This window comes from Anas platyrhynchos, chromosome 1, assembly GCF_047663525.1.
Source record: "Anas platyrhynchos isolate ZD024472 breed Pekin duck chromosome 1, IASCAAS_PekinDuck_T2T, whole genome shotgun sequence".
NCBI classification, from domain to species: Eukaryota; Metazoa; Chordata; class Aves; order Anseriformes; family Anatidae; genus Anas; species Anas platyrhynchos.
In genome coordinates, this window is record NC_092587.1 from 65,149,029 (window position 1) to 65,165,975 (window position 16,947).

General features: G+C 54.8%; 1 protein-coding gene and 1 long non-coding RNA gene across 4 annotated transcripts in view; both read left to right on the plus strand.

Annotated features, from left to right (window-relative positions):
* The first annotated feature begins 5,826 nt into the window (after positions 1-5,826).
* On the plus strand, positions 5,827-12,456 carry LOC119715630 (uncharacterized). Its single transcript, XR_005262886.2, has 2 exons — positions 5,827-10,998; positions 11,084-12,456. It is a non-coding gene; the product is annotated as an uncharacterized lncRNA (long non-coding RNA).
* Positions 12,457-14,978: 2,522 nt separating this feature from the next.
* The window catches only part of CECR2 (CECR2 histone acetyl-lysine reader), a 96,531-nt gene continuing 94,562 nt past the window's right edge, over positions 14,979-16,947 (plus strand). Inside the window, exon 1 of one of the 3 annotated variants that reach the window (XM_038185182.2) lies at positions 14,979-15,558. In XM_038185182.2, coding sequence (XP_038041110.2) covers positions 15,337-15,558 — 222 coding nt within the window. In that variant the 5' untranslated portion in view covers positions 14,979-15,336. The remainder of the gene's footprint in view (positions 15,559-16,947) is intronic. The other 2 variants (XM_072040041.1, XM_072040044.1) reach the window with 2 other exon arrangements.

Genomic DNA, 16,947 nt, shown 5'->3' on the forward strand with positions numbered 1-16,947 from the left:
ATCCTACGAAGTCCAACCTTCTGCTTGCTGTGTGCCACTGCAGTTACCTTCCCCAAATTAAGGTCCTACAGCACATTTAGGTGATTGCAAAAGCTACAGTATGACAAATCCAGCCAAGGAGTGGACCAGGGGCAGCACAGACACAGCTGTTTCCTGTGTGGGCAACGTGTTTTGCGCAAGCCAGATCCAAACCAGGGAGTATGTCTGATAGCCCAGAGGGTCGGGGTACCTCACAGCTCCTTAGCCCTCCTGCATGTGCTGACATCAAAGTTGTGTGATGGAAATATCACAGTAAGGTCAGGGAGAGGAGGTCGGCACTGGGAGATGTGCTCCCAGCTCTCTGGTTAGATATCCTTTCCATGCCAGCTGCCTCGTTTGTAAAACAGGAGCAGTCACCTCCCTAGCTACCCTGCTTGATCACAGCACTGATTACTTACCCTATCTGCTGGTGAAACCGCTGCACTCCTGCAGCCTGTGGCCAGATGACCGCAGTTTTAAAGCCAGTAGGCGCGATGGTCTGCCTGTAATTCTGAATGAAAACTCTGCAGTGGGACGAGGAGGTGGAAGATGGCTGTGTGCGAGCAGACGGTGCTGAACGGGGGCAGCCTGGGGAGAGCATGCTGCTGGCACCCCATCCTCCCTGCTAGAGCTGGGAGAGCCCCCGGGACAGTCCCTGCTCCCAGCACACGGTCTCCAGCCCCCAGCTGATGCCTGTGAATGCTCGTGACATGCAAAAGTGCTAAGTGCTATAAATTGTTATTAAGAATAGACCAGCCCAGATTGTTTGGGATGATTAAAATCTCCCTACTGGCCTGCTAAATAACCTCAGCTTTGGTCTGGCTGGGCACATGTTGGTATTTGTTTTTTATTTGCCTTTTTTTTCCCCTTTGTGCCCAGCCAGGCAAAAATATGGGCCATTTACCAGCCAAGCGAGGAGGTCAGTTGGAGACCAGCAGCAGAGGGGAAGCTGGGCTGCTGTGGGTCATGCTGGCAGCATTGCTCCCCAGCCTACAGCCAAACCCAGCTCACCCACGAGGTGCCCCATCCGCATTCAGGAACTTGCCTTCCCCTTAGCTGCTCAGCCATGCCTCTGTCCATCTGTCCTTCCTTCCTCCTCAGCTACACCTGCAGCTCTCTGATGATTTAAAATGAGTAAGACTCTCAAGATGCCCCAAGAGCTGGGTCTGGTAATGGGGAGAGCCAGGGAAAGATCTCAGCTCCCAGGTTACCGATGAACCACGTGGGGAGTGGAGTCATTGATTTGTAATCACTGCCTGCCTCCCAAACAGAATAGCCGTGAATTCCTCTGATCAGCCACTGAGACGAGCAGCTCTGGGCTATTCCCAGCACAGGCACAAGAATTCAGCTCTTGCTCACAAGAGCAGGTCACACAGCTCCGGCAGCCCCGTGGCTTTATTGATGCTAGCAAGTGGCGCCGGCAGCACTCACCTGCACGCAGGCCAGCCCAGCACTGTGCTGCTGAGCTGGGCTCTCCAATAAATTGAGTCTCTTATTTGGATTCTCTCCCTCTTCTGTCTATTAGGAGCAAAAATGAGCACAGACCAGGCAATGGAAACATCCTGGGTTACCAAGGGTACACCAGCTCTCCTGCCTGCCTTGGGGTGTCTGTCCATCACTAGGCTGCGTTGCCTCCCACAGATCAGCTTGGTTTTGAGCGGCCTAGTCCTAGAATAACACACAGGGCAAATTTTTCTTCCTAAAGGCCATAGTCCATCTAAACATCCCCTCACTCCCTGCCTCCTACTCTATCCACCTGGCTTTCAAACCAGGGCCTGCTCTCTTCTCTGCCTCCCCATCTCATCAACCACCCAAAGCAAACCACACCTCTGCCCAGACTCCTCATCCTGCCCTGTGCCACCGGGGTCCTTCACACCGTAGTGCAGAGAGCTGAATTTGTCCCTGGTCATTCTGCAGCTGTGTCACCTCGGCCAGGACACCCAGTGTCTCCACAGCCTCAACCATCCCCTCGTCTCACTGTCTCTCAATTTCTCTGCATCCATATCACCTGTGTTGCTCCGCCATCAAGTGAACTCCAAGCCCGATCAGGAAGAAACACAAGGCCTTGGCCATGGCACACCCTTGGTTTCTTTTTCTCCTGCGCATGAGGCAAGCAAGGCCACATCTAGAGCAGGTGTATATTGCAAAATTAACAGCAGTGAGGAGCTCCTGAGTTAGTCTGAGTGCTCTCCCCAAAGTGTCTGTCTTGTAGCCAAGCTTTGTCCTGCCTAGGCAATCCTCCAGACTTTATTAAAGCCTCGAAATGTCAAAACAAGGCTTCTTCCTCATTCCCTTTGGAAGTAGCTCCACAGACCCTCACAGCAAATGCAGACGCTGGCCTCAAGCCAGCTAGCGCTAGCAGCACTGGCGTAAAACATCAGCCCCCGGGGCATTTACCCAGGGCAGCAGCACAGAGCCATCCATATTGCTGTCTCGAGCAGCAGCACCTGAGCACCACGGCTCAAAGCAAGGCAAGGGGCGCTCACCACAGCAAACATCACTTGTGTAGGGCACATGCCGGCCCAGCTGCTCGGGATCAGTACAGAAAAAGCTCAGGGCATTTCCTGAATGCCTCTACTTGTTCATCCTGTTCTTCAGAGGGGTTGTGGCCCAGCTCGTAGCACTTTGCTTCTTATCCCCTGGCACCTCCCAGCCCTGTCTTGCAGGTGCAATAGGTGCAGTCTTACCTTCTCCTAAATTGCTACGTCACCTTGGTGTTTCACTGAGGCACCATAGCACCGCCTGCACCACCACAGCGAGCACGGAAGTCCTCCGTGCTCCCATCCCGACGAAGGCAAAAAGAAGGGGACGAAGCCCACAGTCGCTTCTGGAAGCCCCTTAGCAGCAGGATGCAACATGACCTCACAAAATGAGGCACCAACAGAGGCTTGGAGGTTATGTTGTGCTGGGTCTTCAAACAGCTCGTGCCTTTGGATAGGCAGGTCTTTTGGGTAGGTCTGGTGACCGCAGCCACCCCCAGCCAAGGGTGCTGTCAGCGCCAGACAAGCCCCTGATGACAAGATGGATCCCAGCTCGGGTCAGGGGTTCACGTCCACAGGCCGAGCTCTGCATAAGGGTCCGTGGCACGGGCATGGCTGCAGCACGGCTGCGACATAACCCAGGTGGGGACCAAGCTGAGACCCTCAGCTTGAGAGAGAGCAGCAGGACAGGCCCCCGGCAGGGCTTTTGAAGAGAGCTCTTAAGGAAGACCAGACACCTACACCATTACCTAGGCCAGCCCTGAGCCCAGGGGCCCTGCTGCTCACTGCCACACTGTGCCAGATATAGATGCCAGGGGTTCGTGCATCTGCTGACAATCTCCAGACCCAAGCACCACACCACCACAAACGCCCACGAGAGCAGCAATGGGCAGTTTTAAAGAAATGTCCCAGCAGCAGCTGGCTGGGATGGGGCCATGCTGTAAGCAGGCTGTGCACAGCACCCTCCTCTTCGGTTCTGCCTTCCTGAACAGCACTGGACCCTGCTGTAACACAACCTGAGGCAAACAACACAGCAAAAACTGGGGATGTTGTTTTCACCAAGCCTTGCTTCTGAATTTTTATCCTCTTGTTTTTGATCTGGGAGTAGCCATTTAAAGCTGGCTGTCATTTCTTTTCCGTGTCTGTGGGCTTTCAGCAGCTTAGAGCGCTGGTTGCCTGCCCCTTTGTGCAAGGCAGAGATAAAGGCCGGGTAACACTGATGCTGCCTCCCTATCTCCTCCTGAAGGCAGAGGGCAGTGGAGGGAGGGGTGGGTTGTAGCCTTACAACAAGCACTGGGTCCTCACTAAGACCGGCACCTTCTGCTGCTCTAAAGATCTTCCTAGAATGGAAAGTTGCTGCAGAAAAAGGCAGTGAGTAGAGAAGTTGTAAACGGCATAAAAAATATCCAAGTTTTAGCAAAGTTTTGAAACAGTGCAAGGGACAGAAAGCAGCATAGTGCATAGGAATGAGCTGTGCTTTACATATGCACTCATGCGCCTCCTTATGCTAAAAGTGTTCCTCATTTCACTGTAAACCAAGCTGAACTTCTACCTGACTCCAGTGCTTCTGACAGTTTCTGTTTGTTCTTCCTATTGTGAGCTGGACCAGAACCGGGTCCTCTCTGCACCTCTCTCAGATGCTTAAAGTCCACGGTAGGAGGCAGGAAGGTTAAGCAGAATTCAGCTCCTTCTCAGGCATTCTCTGAGTAGAAGAGGTGCAAGCAGCCACCAGCAGCCTTTTTGGACTCTTCTGTAGGACTGAGGTGAAGATCACAGAATCACAGAATCACAGAATTTCTAGGTTGGAAGAGACCTCAAGATCATCGAGTCCAACCTCTAACCTAACACGAACAGTCCCCACTAAACCATATCCCTAAGCTCTACATCTAAACGTCTTTTGAAGACTTCCAGGGATGGTGACTCCACCACCTCCCTGGGCAGCCTGTTCCAATGCCTCACAACCCTTTCAGTAAAGAAGCTCTTCCTAACATCTAACCTAAAACTCCCCTGGCGCAACTTTAGCCCGTTCCCCCTCGTCCTGTCACCAGGAACATATCAAGATGTATCAAGGCAGGGACATAGGAGGGACAGCAATATGAGAAGTTCAAAGATCTGAGCTCCAGTTGCCAGCACAGGGACTGGGGCCAACGGGGATACACTGGGGAACACTGGGCTCTCCAGCTGTGCCACCTCCTAGGTCCATGATGGAAATTAGTGACTGAAGCTCAAGGGGGCACACCTGAAGCAAAAACCCTGCTGCCCATGCTGAGGAGGCAGGACAAGTCCAGTGTAGAGATTACATTGTAATTAAAACTTAATAACAAGTGGCATTTATCGATGAGTTGTATTAACCTTGTCTAAAGCCATTTGGACAAATTAAAGCTCCGTGAGGTATTTCCCTGCCACATGAAAAGCAGCAAGGCACAAAACAGATCAATATCACTGGCCACCCTTTCAGGGTGCCACTTCACCTGCATCCTCCTCCCCACTGCCTTCAGTCCCTATGGCCACCACGGGGCTGGCCGGGTGGTTGGAGGGGGGACAAGTGGGCACCTTGAAAGGAAGGCTCAGGGTGGACAAGGGTGATGAGGACTCAGAACAGTAGAAGCAGATGAACTTTGGGTTTTGGGTTGGATCACATCGACTCTTCCTCTCCTCCAGCACTTTATTTTTGCCAGATGTCAGCATGGCAGTCAGGGACAGAAAAGCTTCCCGCAAGTAGGAGCAAGGAAGCACACCAGCTGAAGAAAAACTGCCCCAAATCCACAGCTTTGATAAGCAGGGCTTGCATCACTAGAAGCTTTTGTTGCTTTAATTATAGCTTTTAATATGGTCTGTAAAAGTGTTTTCTGAATCCCACTAAGACTCTCAGTCTCCATCGCACACAGGAGAGGCAAGATCCATGGGCAAAATGGGAGCGGTGTGAAAGAATATTGCCTTTTATTGTTCTGCTACTATTTCTAACATCATTGAGCATCTCTGGATTTCACGCAATGAAAGAGGGAGATGAGTTTTCAATGATTTTTTTCAAGCTTCTCATTCTTTTACGGAGTTTGATCAAATTGCAGCCACAGAGGAGGGACTTTGATGCAGCTATGTCTGGGGAGGAAAATGCCTTTGTTTTTGCTGCATGGTTATACTTCCTATTTGTATTCAGAGTCACAAATCCTCTGTCTCAGGACAAAAGTAAGTTCCTGATGCTTTCCCCATTCCCACACCTCAGTTTTGCCTGGTCTCCCTCGCAAAAGCAACACCAGTGTAAGAGGTTAATTATGAAGGGTGTCTAGCAAAATCTGCCATGCTGATAAAGGCACATGAAGCGGAAAACCCCACTAAAGTCTCAGGCCTCTCGTTTATTTTGCAGGGTTGCAAAACACAAGAATTGAGGAAATGTGGTCCAGAGTAACTGAGAGGCAGATGTGGAACCCCGGGATGCCAGTGCTACAGACTCGCTTTTCAGGCGAGAACAATACTTTAAAATGAAAAATTCATTACCCAGATCTGTGAAAAGCAAATGAAGCTCAGCCTTTCCTAACCTTGACATTTTCCAGACTGCTGGCCAAATCCACGGGTAGGACACAGGCACGCCCCCCGCCCCCACCCTTCAAAGGGATAGCCGGTGACAGGGAATGGCTTTCAGATGTGACTTAACTTCTCTGAACCGGTCATGACACCACCCCGTCCCAGCACACAGAGCGCTGTGCATCCACACCTCTAATTGCCAGACCTGGAGGTAAAGCTTTGCTGCTCCGAGCACGCGTTCCCTGGAGACAGAGAGCAGAAAAGGAGTGGGTGAAAGCAGAGGGCAACCACAGTGAGTGCATTCGGCAGAAGGCCATTTGCATGTCGCCAGTTGCCACCCCACGTAGCCACCCGGAGCTGTTTTTGCAGCCAGGTTCTGCTCGCTGCCTCGGGGGTGTTCTTCGCCCCTGTCCCCCCAGCTCTGCGTGCAACCTGAAGGTTTCTGCCAAAGGACCTTGGCGTGCGGGTCGCCTTTCAAATGCTCGCTTCCCTGCTGGGTAGAGGCTCTGCAGATGGTGAGGACGGAGGCTGTGAGCCTCTCGGCTCCAAAGCGCTCCAGTGAGTGGTATTCCCCGAGCCCCGCTGATGAAAGGCACAGATGTGCCTGCAGAGGAGCGGCTCTCCGTGCACGCCGCGGTCCCCAGAGCCCTCTTCAGCTGGTTTGATGTCTAAGTGGAAGGGAAGAAAATAAGCTGACAGTGGGGTTACCACCCGGATGATTTGCTGAATTGATTAGCTGCTTCTTTCCAGGGCTCGCACCCAGACAAGCAGCAGCCTCGCTGGGGCTCGCCGGCCAAGTAATGACCTGGGCGAGGAGCGCTCTGGAGAAGGACCGGCCGTAATGATGTGCTGCTTCCCTGGGCAAGAAACAAAGGAAAAGCCCGGGGAAAATAACGCACAGGGAAGTAAACACCAGCGAGAACGAGGCAAGGGAAATGCAGCTTGTGCGAGACAGAGCCAAAACAAGCACCCTCCAGCAGCAGCTGGTTTGGACACCAGTTAGTGTGCAAGGGGCTGGGCAGGCAAAGGAGGAGAGCCCAGCTGCAGGTGTATGCACACCCCGTCTCTCTGTCTGTCTATCTTTCTGTCTGGGGTGTGCAAATGGGATTGAGACAGGGCAGGGGTGCCGACCCCAGCAGCCGTATCAGGGCTTGCTGGGCATCACCCTCTGTTTTTGGGGGGCAGGCTCTGCTTTCACGGGTAGGAAGCACCCTGCTATGGCCAGCAGGTAGCTGCACCACAGGCAGGTGGGTGGGTGAAGCTCCTCCTGGCCTGCCTGCTCTTGGGACCTGAAAGCGCCCTAAGCAAAGCTTGAGCTTGAGGTGCCTCTGGGCACAGAGGGGGCGGCCACCAGCTGGCCGAGGTGACAGGGGGACAGCTCAGCTAGGCACCGCAGAGGTGATAAAAGGGAGAGTTTGGGGAGTGGGAAGACATAGGAGAGACTCCAAAAGATTGTGCTCATTTGGATCAGATACTGAGCATCTAATGTGTAAGGGGAGCAAATGGCCCAGCCTTCCTAATCTTGTGCTCCTGCCTCCTCCTGAAACCCCAGAACAATGCGGATTAAGAGAGGGAGGGAGAGAAGGGTGCCGTGGAGCCTCATCTCATTGCTCTTTCCCATCTGTGCTGTGTTACTCCTGCCAGAGGTTTTTATTTGACCAAAGGAAAAAAAAAAAGAAAAAAAAAAAGGAAAAAAAAAAAGCTGGAAATAAAACCCACACACTATATTCCCTCTGCAAGCACCCCACGCCTAGAAGTGCAGTCTGCTGCTCTCAGCGCCTCTAATTAGCTAAGCAAGGCAAGTGCTCATTAGCCCCACCTGGGTCACTGTGCAACGGGGAACGCAGAGCATTAACCCCCACACGGCTGCCGAATAAAGAGGCGGGGGGCATGGCTGTGCTGGGGCTGGCTGTGCGGGCAGCCTGGCCCTGGAGATGGGTGCCTTTGACAGCAGCTGTGCTGGGAGGGCTGTGGGCATGGTGAACATACTTTCCCTGGGTAGTGTCACGGGCTGGGGGGAAGATTTGGGAGGGGAGAGATGTGTTGCAGCAGTGCTAAGCACAGCGCTGTGATTTCAGCATCCCAGAGTGTTTCTGCATGCGAACAGAGGGAGGCCCTGGCACGGTGGGGACAGCCACGGCAGCAAACTTCAGTTTGGCACTGATCGGATGCTTTGTAGCTCTAACTTCAGGGAGCCAGCTGCTGGCTTAATAATAATCATAAAACCTTCGATACGTTTTTGTTAATGTTGGGTCACAAGGGGTAAGTGAGCACCAGAACTACCCCCTGTGCTATCACACAAGAGTTTCTCTCCGCCTATGTCACAGCTCCTCTTGGATGAGGCGCTTCCAGCTGAGCCCAGGGAGCGGGGTGCTGCACATATGTGCAAGACGAATCAATCACTGCCTCCGACAGCTCGTAGCCTTTAAGTAAAGGCATTTGTACGTGAGGTTTACTCTGCCTGCCCATTCCGAGTCAGTAGGAGAGCAGAAATCAGCCTATGGTTCCTCATCCAGCAAAGGTCATTATTGTTTTTAGGAAATTGGTGCTGAACCACAGAAGGCATCTGTCTGGGAAAGGACAGGAGAGGAACGGGAGCAACTCCTGTGGCTGCAGACCAGAGGTGGTGATGCGTGCTGAATGGCAGCGAGTGCTGAAAACATCACTGCTCTCCCTGGTACAAAGAAACAGCATGGGGCATGGCAGCTGCAGCAGATGAGGATGCAGGGAAAGGGTGGAGAGGGCTTAAAATCCCTCATGAGGGGTGAGAGAAGCGCTGCCTGCCTCTGTGTCCACCAGCCTGCAGGCAGGAGGAGGACAGGGAAAGGTAGTGATAGAGTCTGGCGTGAGAGACCCAACCCGGGACTGGTAATTATACTGGGAATACCAGCTATATGCTGTTCTGCCTCCCCTTCAACATTTGCGATGGGTGCTGAGGAGCCCGGGGGATGCCCCTGAGTTCCCCGGGGTGGGATCCACAATCGGCTGGAAGTGCCCCAGCAAGGAACCAGCAATGAGGCAGCGACATCCCAAAGCACGGCTTTTGGGGGTGTAGATCCACAGCACACAGCGAAGCAATTCTGGCAGTGATCAGTGTCGTGTCTGGCCGTTTGTCCCAGCACGTGCTGCCTCGCTCTGTAGTCTGCCTGCAGCAGCTTAGGGTGTTTAACATGGACCTGTTAATAAAACTGCAGGTAGCTGTAACTTATGTTAGTGTCTTCATTTCACAGACAGTGGTCTTGGGGCACACAGAGCACTTGTATTAACGGTGTGGACTACATAACCTGACAGGATTAAAAAAGGGTTTAGCACTTACACTCTTGTCTTTTTTCCTCAGCTGGATCAAAGGAATTAATCTGGCTGGTTCTGTTTTATTTCAAGCCATCCTTCCCTTTCTCTCTGCTGGTTAGTCTTCCCTAGCATGGTCTTCAAAGTCTGGGTTGGGAAGGCTGCAGGGGAATTCTGGCTGTCACTTTGGTTTATATGTAATATTGCTGTTGTAATGGTATCTGAATGTTTTGCTAAATGGATTCTTGCTTGTTTTTGCTTTTAACCTGACTGCTGTAATGCTGCTTCGCAACAACAGTGCCTGCCTCTCGTGGGGAAAGAAAAATTAGTTGAGAAAAGCGCTTGCTCTGGAAAGGTGTGGGTAGAGTTGTGATGGGCATTTAGAAACCCTATTTACATCAGAAAGAGAGGGGAGGGCAAGGAAAGCAAAAGTGAAATCTGCCTCTCTAACCAAAGAGGCTCCTCAGGAAAGCTTGGGCCAACCTTACCGGTGGCCCAAGCACCCCAGATTCAGCATCAGCTGATAGGTGCACGTACAAAGCAGTGTGCTGAGCAGAAGGGTGATTCAGGGGACCTGGGGAGCCAGCTGCACCCCACTTGGCCTTTGACACCGCTCAGCACACCCCATCCCCTGCAGCACGTGTGATGGGAGCAGTCCCACTGCCCCACACCCCCAGGCGTGCCCCACCCTCACCAGACACAGGTGCTCCAGTTTCAGCTGTGTTTATGCTGGGTGAGTTTAATTGCACGTCCTGGATTCAGCAAACCGGTAAAAGTGCAGCTTGAACTGGTTCAAGAGCATCTACATCAGGGATCTGGAAATAACTCAATTTTGCTGTATGCCAGGGAAAGTTTTCTCCAGGTGGGACGGGCTTCAAACCAATGGCATTGCTGGGAACATCAGCTCCTTGTATTTACAGAGAAATGGGACTGAGTCTCCCCATCCTACCTAGAATAATAATGTTTAGTGTATAAATAGCATTTTATAATTTCAAAGCAATAAACACTGAGATGCCATGGTAATGAGAGCTGACAAGGCACTACCATTAACTAATTAAGCCTCGCAACTTCCCTGCGGTAGCTAAATGTGATGGTTCCCATTTTATAGACAAAGAAAATCTATCTGAATTGATTTACTCCAAGGCACAGAGCAATCCAGAGAAAGAGCTGGAATCGCAGCTCAGCACCGCCGATGCCTGGATGCTGGCTCTGTCCTCCACGAGGCTCTGCCTTGGTTCCAGGCCGTGTAACCTCGCATCCCCTTCTTAGCAGGATTTAGAAATGAAGTGTTTTTAATTTTTGTTGACTGCTATGGAAGGAGTGGGGCATCCCTGCCTCCCTAGCCAAATTCGGTAGCAACAAGCAGAGGTAGCGGTCAGGTTAGGGATGGATGCAGGCGAAGTTGCAGTAATTTGGCATCCAGGAGCTGCGCTCACCGCACAAGTGGTGAGGCAGGAAAAGCAGCTGATGGGTGGGCACCAAACACAGTGCTAGAGAGAGCTGCCTTGGCTTAAGCCATCCCGTGTCCTGCCTTTCCAGCCCCCACAAGGGCTGCAGCAATTGCTTTGCCCCCGTGTAGTTTGCACAGCCTTAGCAGTTTGTATAGCACTGGGCCTGGCCCAGAAACCTCTGTGGGAAGCAGCACGTCTGCAGCACTGGGGCTGAACGGGAGCCCTCTCGCTTTGCACAGGTAAGTGCCGAACAACACTTTTGGTAGCTCTGCGATTAGCTGGTGTAGATAAGAAATCGAGTTTTCCTTCATATCATCTCTTTAGGTCCCGATGGGAGAAGACTGGCCGTGACAAAGGACATTTCAGCAGCACCGCCAGAGCTGCTTCGATAACTCAGCCCCCATCCAAGAAGGTGTTGAGACAGAACCCAGCGGTTACAGGTTGCAAGGAAATCATTCCCTTAATGCCCCTAAAGACGCACAGACTTTCTGCACCCTCTGCACCTCATCCTGGGGTTTCTTTTCGTGCCCCTCGCTGGGTGTTCAGAGCACAGCTTTAGGGACCAGCACCGGAGCACACGGCACTTGTACCAGTGCCATTGCTGATCACGATTACTATACCCGTTTGTGCTGTAGCCTGCCAAATAGCTGCGGACTGCAGGAGTGGAGACAGCAGGACTGGAGGGCCACAAAAGCACTTGGGTTCGTGTGTCCCTGCACTGCCTGCTCCCCGTCCCGCTCTGTGGCTGCAGGAGCAGCCAGCACCCAGCTTTACCCTGTGCCAGATATCTGCATGGGTGCCCTGCAGCATCTGTGCACCCAGCCGACCCCAAATAAACACGGCTGGAGCCCCCAGCGCTGCTCCTGGGGGAAGATCTGGAGAGGTCCAGGTTCCCCGGCTTTAAATCCATTGCCACAGATTATCCTGCTCCTGTCGATTGCTCTCCAGGGGACAAAACATCAAGTTACAACCTGTGGTTTTCAGCCCCAATGGATTAAGAGCAGAAAATGTGTTGAGACCTAAGGCTGAGATCTCCGGGTTTGATATGCAGCTCAGCAAAGCATACAGGGGAGCAGCCTCGGTGGAAGATGCTTTGCCACAGCAGTGCTGGCCAAATTCCCAGCAAGCAGATGCTTTTCAACTACCTAAGAGAGACATCGTAAGCCGAAAGTGGCACAATGCTGCTAATTTTCTGCCTAAACCTCCGGTGCTGTGTGACTGCTGTGACGCTCAGGGAAAGGGTGCCTGCTTGTCAGTAGCAAGTGGTATTGCTCACACTTTCCAGCAGTTTGCTTAGCCCAAAGTACTGCTGGTGTGTCCTGAAGTAATTGTCTGGGACACTGCAAGGAGCACCGATGGCAGTAAGTGTAAGTGCTGCCTCCGAACCAGGCAGCAGGCACAGAGACCCCTTCCCACGTAGCACCTCCCACAGCACTCACTGCTGCTCCCCTTCCCCTGGCTGCCGTGCATCTTGTCTCAGCCTCCCGTGGGCCTCCGCTGGCTTTACCCATAAAATTGCAAGCAGAGGCTTAAAATAAGCAAGAAACCAGAACCCCAGCATGGTTTTCTTCTCTCTTTTCTCCTGCCTTACTTACAGGAGGCAAAATTTCTCATCTGCTTTCGCACCTTTCCTGCGTTCCTCCAGCTGCCTCCATGACCCCAGCCCCACCAGGACCCAGGAAGACCCCTGCCCTCATTGTCACTGTGCATGCCTGGGTCAGGTCGAGGGATAAAAGCCAGCCCCCTGCTGCTAAGCACTCCCCTTCAGCTGCAGTCTTTGCTCTGCTCAGGGAGGCTTTGCAAGTGCTACCCAAACCACGACATCCCTCGGCTCAGGAGGCCTTCAAAAGGGAGAGAGGAACTTCAAAATGGGTTAAATGGGAAGAATCCTAACAGGTGGAATCTGCTTGGGGTGAAGGTAGGAGACTAAATCAGTACTTAACGCAGAGAGCGGAAAGAAGTCGTGGTGCTAGGCTACTGAGGGAGCAAGCAAGGGAGCTCTAAAATTCAGAGGTGCTACAGAAGGGAGCCGAAGCAACTCTCACAGAGAAGCACAGGGCTCCTGTTTTGAAGGAATGTTTGGTGTGATGTATTCCCTGTTGTTTCCCCTGAATTACGAACTCCTGAAGCTTCTGGGAACATGCTCCCAGTGAGGCTAGGGTCTAAGACACATCACTCAGGTCTTTTGGGAGGAAGTGGAGCGCAATCCCCCCTTCTTTTTGCTTCCAGGTGACAGGTTTTGGCCAACAGGAATGGGGACATTGGGTCCCTGCATCTCCTGCAACGTTTTTATTTGGTTTTGGAACTCAGAATTCGGCATCTTTCCTTAAAGAAATGAGCTCAGAAGCACAGAGATGATCTCAGACAGCAAAAACAGGAGGCTTTGATTTGGACCATCAGCCTCACAGAACGGCTGTGTGGTGTGAGCACTCAGCTTACAGCCTGGCTGGGAGCAAAGGAAGAGACGAGACAAGGGGAGGACAGCATGTGAGCAACCAGGACTGGATATTGAGCTGAATAATCAGTGAGTGGGTGACGTCTCACCACTAGCCTAGAAAAATAATGGTTGAGAGGAAGAATATAGCATACTGGGAATGGGTGGTGTTTAGAGCGTGCTGTTTTGTTTGGTTACGAACGGGAAGCTCAGCCAGAAGTGGCATGGAAGAGGAGAAGCACACAGATTTGTGAATGGAGATATTTATTAACGAGGAGGAAAAGCTGTATTGTACTCACCAGGTCTTTGCCATCTGTTGAATAGCAGTCGGAGAGCAAAGATTGTAGTGTTTGAATAATAAATTCAGGGAAGTGCTTTAAAACCAGTGCAAGAAGCTGGCAATGTTGAGCTACTTTAAGTGATCTTGGGCAGCTCCCAGCATCCTTGCATAAAAAGCACAGTATCAGAGAAAGCACAGCCTGACAGAAGTAATAGGGACGATAGAGGGAGCCAAATTAATTCAAAAAAAAATAATAATAAAATAGGACTGTAGCCTTTCGGATGCAACGAGAGATTAGGAGACTTCATTAAGGCTCACAAAACTCTTAACGGGCTAGAGCGTGGGGACACTACAAAGCCGCTTGACCCAGTGTCAAGAACAAGCAGCGATGCAGCAGTAAGATAAGCCCCGGCCGGGCGCTGCAGGAATTCGGGGAGGAATGTCAGGGAGCGAGCAAATGCAACACAAACTCCCCATACATGGCCATGGGACAAAAACGCCTGCTCCGTGGGAGAACGGGGCACTTATGCACACAGCAAGCACTGCGGCTGGCCCGGAGGGAGCTGTGCCACGAGGATTTGCCACTCGGAGAGCTCTGGCATTTTGCAGGGGTCCTCCTGCGTGCTGGAGGAGCGCTGTAAGCCAGCCCGTGTGCCGCTCCTCCGTGGTGTAACAGCCGGAGCTGCTGCAGGGCATGGGGGATCGGACACTGCCTCGCTCAGCAGCGGGTCTGGGAGTCAGCGTGCCTCCCGGGTCAGGCTTTGGGTAGGACATAGGGTGTCCCGCATGGAGTGAGCTGCTCCACCGGGAGTTGGGGTGGCTCTGGGGCAGCGGGCGCAGATGTTGTGTTTTGGTGAATAACGCACGGGCGTCCCGCTTGGCGTGACGATGCCGTTAAATAACGCATGGCTGTCCCGTGTCACGTGCCTGTGCTGCTCCCGGTGCCCACACCCGCACCTACTCCATCCCCGAGCGCCGCCGGTCCCCCAGCCTCAATGAAGCCTCGCGCTAACGAACCCCTGTGCTAATTACCCCCAACACCCCCTGCTAATTACACACACTCCAACCCTTTCCTTGCCGCACCTCAGCCGCGCTCCCCCACATCCCCGGGGGCACCCCTCACCCCTCCATACCCCGCTATGGGGCTGCGCGGCCCCTCGTTAATTGCCCCCCTCATTAATTAGCCCTTCCCGCCAGCCCCGCCGCCACGTGCTGCCGGCACCGCCGAGGCCACGCCCACCCCGGGATAGCCCCGCCCACCCCGCGCCTAGCCACGCCCCCTCCCCATTAGCCCCGCCCCTTTGTGGGCGTGGCCGTGCGGGCGCGGGTGCCCCGTTGTTGTGATCGGCGCCGGCCCCGCCCCCTCCTCGTGCGCTGCCCCCCCCGCTGGCCACGCCCCCGCCCCTCCGCGCCCTCCTGGCCACGCCCCCCGGGCCGGCAGCGCCCTTCCCATTGGCTCAGCCGGCGCCAGGCCCCGCCCCCGCCCCGCGCCCAGCTGCTCCCGGTGGCGCGCCGGCTGCGGGCAGGGCGCGGGCGGGCGGCGGCGGAGGGATGGGACCGCGGAGTGGCGGCCGCCCGCGGCACGGGCAGCAGCAGCACCGGTACCGGTACCAGCACCATCAGCAGCAGCAGTGCCCGCAGTGCTCGCAGCGCCCGCAGCAGCAGCGCCCCCGCCGGCCCTAGCGCCCCCGCCCCGCTCTCGGGCGGCAGCGAGGGGGCAGCGCGGTGCCGCCGGGGGGCGGCCGCTGAGCGGCGTGGCGCCGGGGGGCGGGCGGAGCGCGGCGCAGCTCAGCGCAGCCCAGCTCAGCTCCGGCGCGGCGCCCAGCCGCCCAGCCAGGCAGCGGCAGGCAGCGGCCGGCGGAGATGTGCCCCGAGGAGGACGGCGGCTGCGGCGGAGGAAGAGGAGGAGGAGGAGGAGGAGGAGGAGGAGGAGGGGGGGGGGGAGGAGGCGGTGTGGCCGGTACCGGCGGCTCGGAGGCGGCGGTGGCGCTGGACGAGCTCCGCTCGTGGTGGGAAGTGCCGGCCATCGCGCACTTCTGCTCGCTCTTCCGCACCGCCTTCCGCCTGCCCGACTTCGAGATCGAGGTGAGACCCCGCGGCCCGGCCCCGCGCCGCAACTCCCAAAACTTTCCCCGAGCACCCCCCTCCCTCCCCTCCCCTCCTCCTTCCCCCGGTGCCGGTGCCGGCGGGGCCGCATTGTTCCGCCGGGCACCCGGCCGCACAAAGCTATGGGGGGGTCCCCGTGCCCTGGGGGGGGTCCCCGTGCCCGGCCCCAAATGCTGGAGGCGGGAGGAGGGCACGGCTCGGGGCCCCCCCCCCAGCCCCAACCTCCCCGGGGTCCCCCCGGTGCGCGGGGGCCGTGCCCTTTGTTGGGGCCGGGGTCCCCGCCTGGCTGCGCTTTGTGCCGGGGGCTCGGGCACCTCGCTCGCCCTCCGCCCCGCGGGACCGGCGCCTTTTGGGGCGCTTTTGGGCGTTTTTCTTCCCCAACTTTCCTCCGGGTGCGTGTTTTTGTTCGGTTCGGGCTGGGGGCTGCGTGGGGCTGAGCGCGCCGCCGGTGTGCCCTGCTCCGGCCGCGAGGGTTACCCACAAAGTGCGTCCCGGCAGTGGGAAAGCTTTTGTGCTGGCTGTGAAAAGCTATTCTTGCCGGCACATCGGCAATAAACCGGGTGAATAACGCGGTGGCGTGTGTTTTTTAAGACAGTAATTGCCCCCCTGAATGCGAATTCCAAAGATGCTTAAAAGTTCAATAGGATGTGCGAAGCCCTAAAGAGCAAAACTCCTTGAGCAGGATGTGAATTTCTGAAGAGGGGGAATCCCTTATGCGGTGCGAAATCTTGAAAGGGGATAAGGTCTCTCAATGATGCAACTTCTTGCGAAAGGGAACTCCCCTCCCCCTCCTATTGATGCAAACCCATTAAAGGGGGAGGCTCTCCGGGCCCAGCAGCGCAAAGTCTTGAAGGAACCTGAATTTACAATGATAAAAGGGCCGAGGCACTAGCCTTTCACCTTTGGAGGCAATTAGCATCTGGCTTGCTTCACAGGCGAAGTAAATGTGGGCTCCCCTTTGGTTCCTGGAGCACGCTTGGGACGGGGGAGTTGCCGTCGCTTGGGACAAATTGCCCCTGCTTTTTGGGGGATGAGGAGCGGGCGCAGGATGCAGAGCGAGGACTGGCCCACCAACAACGTCGCCAGAACCCGTGCCTGTGGTGGTTTGCACAAACGGGCTTTAAAGCTTTACAGGATGGGATTTTTGCGAGGGACGGTGGAAACCACGGTTAAAGTCAGGAGAGATTCAGCTGTCGGAAGCTGGCGTCCAAAGGCACGGGGAGTGAATCTTCCTCCTCCCCGCATGCCGCCAGCAGCACAGGGACTTGCTCTTCCTTGAAGTTCACCATCTTGGTGCCTCTTCCAGTCCCATCCGTGGCTTCAGGGATACGGGAGCAGCACGCTGCACAGAGCGCGTACACCAACAGT